Genomic DNA, 10,351 nt, shown 5'->3' on the forward strand with positions numbered 1-10,351 from the left:
GTCATTCTGCCTGGGTCAGTGTGTACAGCCCCCAGCTCGTGAATGGCACGTCTGGATGGGGGCCCAGGATGCATGTGGGAGGGGTGATTACAGAAGTGCCCACTAGACCGTGAATTCCCTGTGGTGTGAAGCACCTTCTCTCCCCATAGGCGAGTCATGCAGGGTCTTAGTCACCTTTCTGCAGCAGTCAAACACTATAATCCACCCATTGTGTGATAGTCGACTCGAAGGGCCTTTGTGAGGGATCATGAGGCAGGTGCTAAAGACACTGATAAAGGATGTTTAATCTGTGCAGTTGTACAGGAAATACCAATTCGTGAGATGCTATATCTCAGAGCACATAAACAATGTTCTGGGAAGACAACAGTCTGATAACACCCCCACCCCCCCCCCCCCCAACTGAGGGCAATTGAAACAAGCAAGGTTTTGGCTAGTGAGGGAGTATTCCACACTTCAGTTTGTTTGCATGTTTGTTTGTTTTGCATGTTTGTTTGTGATAAATCCCTGCTGTGACCTTGGGTTGTATTTTGAATCCAGATGGGTTAGAGGTGTAATATGTAGGAGGGTGGCTTAAAATCTTTGTTTCAGCTGAGGAGACGGGCTGCTTTAACCCAGCGAATTGTTGGTGAAAGAGTGTCCGCCTGCCTGCCGAAGGAGCGCTAACCTGCCCGTCTTGCATTGTTCTGGGTTCCAGAGCACCCCGTCCCTGGCCAAAGCCCAGCCTCCAGCCGGAACAGGAAACACCTCCCTCAAGATGGAGAAGCCAGCCATTTTAGACCTGTACATTCCGCCTCCTCCATCTGTACCTTATACCCCGAGGTAAAACAACCCCCCCACCACCAATCAGACCTTGTCATGTTACTCCCATGGTTGTGGTTTGAGGTTCGGGTAGAGAGGATCTTTTCTAGTGAATATGTCGTGTTTGATACAGTGGAGGTTTCTACCGTCAATTTGATAGCTTTTATAAATGACTTATCTGTTGACAGTCTTGAGTCGCGCCGTCTCTTCCCACACCGTTATGACGAAAGTCCGTTTCTTTTCCTCTGTAGCATTGTTTTCATTGACATGCTTCTTCCTCCCTCCTTGCGATCCTGTTTTCCTGCTCGAGAAGAGACGCAATGAGGAGCTCGTACACCAACATCAATGTGAGGCCAAAGGGCTCCGAGTCGCCCAACTCCTTCCTGGACCAGGAGAGCCGGCGGCGCTTCACCATCGCTGACTACGATAAGCTGGGCGTCCAGCCCATCGAGGTCAACGTCGTGCAGCCGCGGATGAGAGGGCAGATGCTGTCACGCGGTTAGCATCCGACCCGCTGCATCATAAGTACCGTATATTAACACGTGGATGTGAAATAATAAACCAAATTAATTTATTTTGCACAGTGGTTAGCACTGTTGCCTCACACCTCTGGGATCAGAGTTAGTCCCCAGCTGGGTTCCATGTGTGTGGAGTTTGCATGTTCTCCCCCTGACATCGTGGGGTTTCCTCCAGGCTCTCTGGTTTCCCCCCACAGTCCAAAAACGGTGGGAGTTACCAAATTGCTTTGTGTGTGTGGTGGGTTGGTGCCCCATCCTGGGTTGTTCCCTGCCTTGTGCCCATAGCATCCGGGACCGACTCCAGACCCTCCCGGCCCTGCATAGGACGAGCGCGCATGGAAGATGGGATAGATCCTATTTTTTTTTTCCATTTATTAAAAACCCACTCTTTAGCTTTTCTGGCACTCCTGTGTTTCTATCATGAAATGATAAATCGAAGAGCGATATTTATAAGACTGTTTCCCTTCCCTCCCCCTCGCAGGTAAACCCCGCCCTCTGTCCATGCCAGTGGACACCTGCCTGGTACAGAATGATCCATTCTCCAAGCCCTGGACCTCGGGACGAAAAGGTAACACCTTCGGCATGGATATAGATGTAACCTAACTGAGAGCCATCGTCCTCCTACCTATTAGTTGAGCTTCATTAATGAAATTGATGGGACACTGTCCAGACCAGTAGGGGTGGCTCAACCACTGTCCTGCTCATGATCTGTACATCGGGGAACCCCCCCCCCCCCCCTTTTTTTTTTTTTTTTTACATGAAATTTATGTAGGAGATACTATTACCCAAAACGTCATTTTTGAGAAGGCAAGTTGAGCCTGTCCCTGGAGTGACTGGCATTTAAGGGTTGTGCTGTGGGGCACAGTCATGGGGGAAAAAACACTAGTGATCCTGGGATTTGAAACCGGTGACCTTCTGCTCACAGGTGCACCGCTCAAACACCCACCCCCCACAATAAATCACAGGAATGCCATTCCACATTTTGGGTCAGGTAGCGATTTTTAATTTGTTCCCTAACATGTCATTGAGAAATCAGCTAAGTGCAGGGGCCCGCCTAGCAAAACAGGGGCCCCACCTCAGCAGCGATGGAATGCTTCAGCTTATTAAATCTGGCCAGATAAGTGAAGGGTGCTGCGGGGGGGGGGGGGGGGGGCGTTGTGCCAGTCCGGTCATCTGCGTCATTTCTGCCTCAGGCGAGGACCTGCTGTACAGATACCTGAGCAACGAGCGCATCCCCACCATCACGGAGGAGGCCCCCCAGACCCCGCTCCCCCACAGGTCCGGCGCCGGAGAGAGACTGGTGCGCGGCGTGGACCGCATCCGGGGCAGCCGCCTGCTGGTCAGCGCCGACCTGCACAGCAGCGCCACCATCCCCTTCCAAGACGACGTGTCCAAAAAGTCACCGGTGCCCCCCACCCCCAAGAAGCGCTCGTCTGAGCCCTCGCTACTGGTCAGTTGGATATCACGGCTTAAACTACTGACTCACTAACTCGTGCTTCCTGTCTGGGGCTTCCTGTTCGTCTCACCCTGGTGCCTCTCGCTGCTATCTGCGGTACAGCCGCTTGGGGGAGGGGCTTATCCTGCTGGTGGAGCTTTCTGTATCCCCCCCCCCCCCCCCCCTACCTTTCCGGAACATTTCAGTGTGTGAGTGGGGAGGGCAAAATGGTCCTGGTCTGGGTTCTACCAGTGTGGCTGTTTTCTACTTCAAGAAAAAGAAAACTTATTCAGGTTTAGAACACGTTGACCTTGTTTCCATTGTTGTGATAATTTAAATTATTTCATTGTTTATTGTGGAATATTTCCTGTACAGTTTATGTTGTGTTGGTTTTTTATAATTATTTTTCACTTGCCAAAGTATTTCACCCATTTTTTTCCTATGCCATTTCGTAATACCTTCAAATGTAATAATTTAACAGCAATAAGGCATCTTTGTCAGTTTGTATACACAAAGCTTTTGTGTATTTTTTTTCCTTCCTGTTGTTCACTGTTGCATTTTGGTTGAAAAAAATGTACTCACTGCTGCCAGAGGCCTTTAATCTATGCATTAAACTTTTTTGCACAGTACTGTTCAATGCAGGATTTACCCAGACTTACTTGTAACAAGATACTTGTGTGGATGTGGTTACCATGGCACCAGAAGCCTGGGGTCAGACAGAAAAGGTGGGCGAACAGATGACCATCTTGAGTCTTAGAGATGTTGTCATTGGCTGAGCTCAACAAACTTGAAAATTGAAGCTGGTTGATTATTGGGTGAAACCCACATATTTCTCAGTGATGTTGGTTCTATTGGCTCCAGAGCGTTGACCTCAGCCCCAATGAACCCTGGGAACTAGAGGGCCATCTGCTATCCACACAGGTCAATGTCTCAGAGCAATAGTACTAATTGCTAATGCGAGTGAGCAACAGTATTAACTGCTTCATGTCAAGAAACATGTATCCCACGATGCATTGCAACTGACTTGAGTTTTGTAACCTTTTTGAGTATAGAATATTAAAGGTGCAGTTGATTTAAATTATTCCTTGTTTTGTTTTTTATTTCAAATTAAACAAACTTCAGTGTGTCACATCTAATAACGGCACAAATGAAGTGGCTTTGGTTGGGCACCACACTACCCCAGGACTGAAAGAGCGACAATATAAACGGAAAGGCCATGAGCAGATATTTGAGACTAACCTTATTCACGTCACTTGCCATCTTCCCTCTGCGACCTTCCGGCAATAATTCTACCCCCGGGCTTATGGCCATGTGCTGCGACAGGATATCTCGCCTATTATTACAGGAATGTCCATTGCTGAGCCGCAGCCGTAAATCCCTCACACTTGTGGTAATTTTGACGCATTAACTGCTTGCGATTCACTTACGCTTGAATTACAAAGAGGGAAGAAAAAAAAAGTGAATCAGTTTCAGGCACAGGTTGCACATTTTTTGTTTAATTTTATGGCCAGAAGGAAAATTCAATCAAATATTTGTAATTTAAATCAAATGGGTGGCATTTAAAAAAATTCAAAAGTAATTAACCTAGATGAGGTATATTCCATTTATCATGTTTTTAATAATGCACACTATCAGAGTCTTCTAGTTTGGATGAAAATCACACCAGCAATAAATTGAAAGACCATAAAACATGCTGAACTGGGGGGGGGGGTAATCCTTTCCCTTCTCCTCTCTTTGCATCTGCATGCTCTGTCTCTGCACTCCTCCTGCCTAAGTGTGGTGCGTTTCCTAATCTCTGCTTGCTCCTCTCCATTGCCTCCGCCTCAATGTGCCTGACCACGAATGAGCTTTTCTTCTGTGCACATGCTCAGTGGGTGATGGGCGGGGCATGTAGGTGTTCCTTGGCTTTCTAAATTTCGCTTCCTCTTGGGAGATGCATTGAAACCAAAGGCATTCGTTGTCCCAGGCCAACTGTAAAATGCTGGCTGTGAATGCAGTTTCTGGTGGGGGTGGATCGCGATATAAACGCCAGCATCTAAAAACAAAAGACTACTTCCTGGGGTGTGTCTAGTAATGTATACTTTTGTTTGGTTCAGTGGCTTTTGATTTCCTACTTTGAAGACCACATCAGGTTATTCACACTGAATTATGACATCATTTCCTGCTTTGATTATTGTTCAGTCTATTTTTCCTACGTTGCCCTTTGAAACCCATTGTATTTAAAGCAGATGGTCAGATATTAATGGCTGCTGATTGTTTGTAGTGGTGTTTTATCTCACATTGGCCCCTGATTTTAAACTTTAACAGTTATGACGCACATGTGGGAAGCTGCAAAGCTCTTGAACAATGTTAGGTGAATAGAGAAGGATTCATGCACAATTGAGGTCAGACCCAGACCTCAGTGGAAAAACCTGATGTGGACCCGTCCAATAAAAATCGCACAGTTGGTTGACTTGATAGATGTCAACTTGGGACTGGTTTGCCCCACCTTCCAGTACTATCCTGTGGGCAGATTAACTCTCTACTCTCTGTTCACCACAGGTATCTGACTGGATTTCCAGCAGCAGCATTCTGGACAGGTGTGTACATGCCAGGTGTTTATCACGAATATCCAGGAGCCACATTCAGCACGATTCTGTACCCAAAAATACCTCAAAAAGCTACCTATGCGTAGGAGGGACTTTGTGCACCGAAGGTGTGATTTAATGCATCCAATTCCTTCCAGTAATGAAACTATGGTTATATTTATGATAAAGCCTGTCAATATCAGGGGGAGGTGTGACGGGGGGGGTCTGCTTGGGTGGAAAGAGTGCAGTGGCTTTCGGCCTTAAATCTGCAGCCAAAGATGCAAGAATAGCAAGCTAACATTAAACCTGGAAGAAACCGAAAGGAATCAGAATAACAAATCTGAGAACGTTTCATGAAAGCATCAGAAAAGAGAGATGTGACCCTTGACCCTAGGGTGCACCTGTCCCTCGATTTACACATCTCTCACAGCCTGACACAGGGTTGCCAAAGTTGGTCAGCTGGCTGGTATGAGATTTTCAATACGAGACAAATCTGGACACGCATTTACACGTATGTAGCAGTTTTATTACCTTGTAAACAATCTGTAGGGTTTGCAAACTGCCCCCAACGCTTTTGATTTCAGGTCTATTGTGGACTAATGTAGATTTGCCATAGGATTTCTTGCGTGAGCGTGGCAGTCTGAAAGCGTGAGCATCACATCAGATGTGTGTGAGCTGGCAACCTTGCTAGCAAATGGGAAATACGCAAACTGAGCTCAAGTTCAGTTTCAGTTGAGTTTAAGTTCAGTTGAGTGGATGGAAAGGGGGTGTTCTGTGTTGATGGTTTTATTATTATTTATTTAGGCAGCCCAGTAAGCATCACTGTTGCCTCACATCTCTAGAGTTGGGCCTGCACTGTGTGTGGAAGTCTCCCAGTGCCGTATGGCAGTGTTTCCCAATCCGGTCCTCGGGAACCCACAGACAGTCCACATTTTTGCTCTCTCAGGAGCAAAAATGTGGATCTCCAAGGACCGGATTGGGAAGCACTGCCATAGGGGTTTCCTCTGGGTACTCCAGTGTCCTTCCTTAGTCCAAAGACTTGCAGTTAGCCTGAGTCACCTACTAGTTTCTGATGAAGTCTGTTTGATGATCATTGCCAGGACAACCGAAGACACAGTTCCCTGTTTTTGCCTGGAAGCTCTCAAAATGGTTCCCTTTCAACTGAAAAGCAACATCCTGTCCATAATTAAGAGAAATCAGCTTCCTGCTTAAAAAGCAGAACGCCTTACTCTGTGGGGTGTAATTACAGGCTTGTGGACAATAAATCTCACTTGTGCACCAATGAAGAATCAAATTCATTGGTCCCCTCAGGCAGTGAATCTTTTTATATATTTTTTTTACTTTTGAGGAGAAAATGTGAAGCTGAAGCACCCAACACAAGTTTATTATTATTATTATTATTATTATTATTATTAAAAGGTAGCTAGGTGCTGGGAGAGGTCGGTTGATGCTGCCACACCGGGTGTGACTCACACATATTGCCTCTCCTTAAAAACTGTTTAAAAAATACACCTTCCCTAAATTAAATTATTATTATTATTATTATTATTATTATTATTAAAAGGTAGCTAGGTGCTGGGAGAGGTCGGTTGATGCTGCGAATTTTACACGGTGTGCAAATGCGTGATTCTTAAATCGTCTAATTAAATATGAGATGGTGTGTGGCTCAGCGGGTTGGGACACTGTGCTAAGAATCAGAAGGTTGCCAGTTTAAATCCCAGGGCTGGCTGGGTCATTTCACTGTTGGGTCAAATAGACCCCGCTTTCTCATAAATGTGTGTTGCTTTGGATAAAAGTATCTGCTAGATACATTAAGGTGTAATAAAGTTAATTATATTACTGGAAATCTGAGCATGCACTGGGATCCAGTGTCAGCTGCTCTGAAGGCCTGATCACTTTGCTAAACTGCTTTTCTCTCTCCTCTCTCCTTAGATACGAGTCAAGCACCAGATTATGGTCCTTCTCTCAAGCGGTAAGGATGTTTTTCAATGTTGGGCTGTGCGCCACCTTGCCAGGACAGTGGAAAACTGGCAGTGGTGGTTTTATTCCGTTTATGGCGCCAGAGGCGGTGTCGCGATGATGTGGTTAGCACCGTCGCCTCACACTTCTTCAGGGTTCGAGTCTCTGTCTGAGCTCTACCTTCGTGGAGTTTGCATGTTCTCTCCGCGTCGTCGTGGGGTTTCCTCCGGGTAGTCCGGATTCCCCCCACAGTCCAAAACGTGCCAAGGTGAACTGGAGTTACCAATTTCCCCTTGCATGGGAATGTGTGCGCGTCAGTTCCCTGTGATGGGTTGGTGTCCCAGCTTGGCTTATTCCCCACCTTGCATCTGTAGCTTCCAGGATAGGGTCCAGTCCCCTGTGGTCCTATGTAGTAGGTATAGAAAATGGATGGATGAAGATCCTTGGTGAGGGGAAGGTGTATAAGATTTGGACTGGATGTCTCCAACCCCGATAATCCTGACTGGGGCAGATTCAGAAACCTTGTCTGTTCCCGATATCAGAAGTTGTTCACCCCCACGGCACCCTGCCTGCCAAAAGCTGGGTATGAGAATTGTGACGATGAGGCCGCCCGTTCATGTTCCTCCCGCTGCCTGTCACATGTGGTCGCTCGCGGGCGCTATTTCGGACCGCCATCGTCCAGGCGCCGTATAATCAGGGAAAGGGGAAGGTTTTCCTTTGGCAGCTTCCCAGAGGTGACGCTTTTACTGAAAAAGCTGAGCCACGCCCCTCTGCTGGTCGCGATGCTGGGGAGCAAAGAATTCAGCCGCCATGACCCTGTGGTTCTCTGACGAGAGGCATTAGCGAGATTCCACAGACCCCACAGGGAATAAAACATGCAACCAAATACACTGGGAGTGTCAGGGGCTGGCAAAGAGACACACAGCAGACCCTTGTCTCTCTATATATTTTCCCATTGATACATATAAATGGAAGCTTACCAGCTATCATTATTTTTTGTTATTATCCAATCTGAACAGGAATAATTAATATCACGGCTTTTCTGCCATATTAATACAAAACGGGACAGAAATGGTGATTCAGCAGCAATAGTGGATCTGTGTCCTCTGACCTATGACACAACTTGAACCTTCATTTTTGCTGTACAGTATACATTATAGTATGCAAAATGAATGCTCTCTGTTCGTTTAGTTCCGCTACAGTAATATAATATGATGTAATTCAGCAATCTGATTGCTCTTAAACATACAGCCCTGCTCTAATGTCATTCACAGCTGGAGAAAGAAAAGAATGACAGATAAACATGAGATCAGTTTTGTCATAGAAAAGTGCTTTTTAATGTGCTAGCAATAGAAAATATGCAGACATCAATACCATAAGGGGTATTTTTAGGGCTCAATTCAAATAGTTCACTTAAATAGTTCTGTTATTATAGCATGGCTTTTGTCAGTATGATTTTCTGGTGAATTTGTCATTTATTGTGGTACAGGGCAACCAAATTATTATTATTTCCCAAAATGTCCCTTGTTATTTTCTGTAAAAGTCTTTCCTCTTGTGAGAAGGGAAACAACAGCACATGTTCCTGTTTTACCGTGCTGCTGGTTGGATGTTTGGACAAGAGGCTCTGGTCAAGGAGTGGACTTTCAGGAAAAGCAGAATGTATTTGAAAATCTCTTTCTCACTTTCTGTTCCTCTCTATTGAGAGCTGTGGCCTAATTGTTATCGAGGAGGTTTGTGTGGCTTATTAGGTTAAAAAAAAATGTTGTATTTTTGCTCAGAAGGCTGCTGGTTCAAATCCCAGGGTCCTCTATACAAGACCCTTAACCACCAATTGCTTCCAGGGACTGATTTCTCAATTTGCTTTCTCAAAAATAATGTATGTTGCTTTGGGTGAAGGCGTTTGCAAAATAAATATGCAAAAATATAGTGCCTTACAGTGTCACTCCAAACCACACGTTAGGATTCTTCTCATTCTTTGGATTCCCGGGTGGGTAAACTGGGTAGGGTAGCCCATCCACCCACATGGCTGTACTTACGTGAGCTGTCAACGCAGCACTCGGGGAGTTAACATAATCCGTCAGCCCCGTTCGCAGAAGGGTCACGACAGTGACAGGGGTAATTATAATAATCAGGCTGTTACTCGATATTCCTGTGCCAGTCTCCTTCGGTTTCGCAGATGCGGATCGGAATAAAAATCCAATACCATCCTCGGCTCCGATCCTGGCACGTCTAGGACCTCGTGAAAAAGAATCGCTGTACTGTATGGTGCAAAAAAAAAAAACAAAAAAAAACGGAGAGACGGCAGGGTGGCAGTTGTCACCGAGCGGCTTCCTTCACGCAAGAGCCCAAACAGACAAGAAGTCATCCGCAAAAAATATCTTAAGAACATTTAAATAGTTTTTAGATTTTGCCTGTTCATGTTCAAACTAAGCCCGCTTCAGGAATGCGTGTAAATTTTCCCGTCCCATTTTCAGGGCAAGAACATTCTGGGAACTTCGGGGGCCGGAGAAGGCAGCAATGCACCCGCAGTGCGTGTGAAAGGCTTCATTATGCAATGCTAACAGTTCACAGGGTAATCCTTGTGTTACACACAACTAGGGCCACCTAGAGAGGTAATCTATTAAATATTAGCATTTCTATAACACACCTTTTCACACACACTGTTGGTCCTTTGCATTGTTGTTGCATGTGTTGCAGTCATTAGTGTGTCTATTGTGTAAGAAAGTGAATACACACCAACCTACACCTGCTACATACGTAATGTCTGTCACTGAACATGAGTAATTTTACAAATCAGAGCAGACTAATCAGCCGAGCTTGGTTAAATATTTAATATCTAAATCATGCGTTCTCTTGAACGCCGAAGCATTTTTCTTCAACCACTTCAGCAGGACGCTTATTTACACCCCCCTGGTCCTTGTTTAGGAAAATGTTTGGATAGAAACTAATCCACGATTTGTTTCTATATAAGGTGTCCTGCTTCTGAATTATTACGACGAGTAGAAGTCAGCGGGTTTAGTGCAGTAGTGTTGGGGCCGATACTTGCTGAAAGAGATTCGGGGGGGGCGACATCC

General features: G+C 45.7%; 1 protein-coding gene across 1 annotated transcript in view; it reads left to right on the forward strand.

Annotated features, from left to right (window-relative positions):
• The window catches only part of LOC140578306 (connector enhancer of kinase suppressor of ras 3-like), a 28,949-nt gene extending 25,120 nt beyond the window's left edge, over positions 1-3,829 (forward strand). The window contains exons 10-13 of the mRNA XM_072698758.1: positions 695-819; positions 1,112-1,296; positions 1,798-1,884; positions 2,510-3,829. Of these exons, the coding sequence (XP_072554859.1) occupies positions 695-819; positions 1,112-1,296; positions 1,798-1,884; positions 2,510-2,805 (693 nt within the window). The 3' untranslated portion in view covers positions 2,806-3,829. The remainder of the gene's footprint in view (positions 1-694; positions 820-1,111; positions 1,297-1,797; positions 1,885-2,509) is intronic.
• The last annotated feature ends 6,522 nt before the right edge of the window (positions 3,830-10,351 follow it).

Source organism: Paramormyrops kingsleyae, chromosome 14 (assembly GCF_048594095.1).
Source record: "Paramormyrops kingsleyae isolate MSU_618 chromosome 14, PKINGS_0.4, whole genome shotgun sequence".
Lineage (NCBI taxonomy): Eukaryota > Metazoa > Chordata > Actinopteri > Osteoglossiformes > Mormyridae > Paramormyrops > Paramormyrops kingsleyae.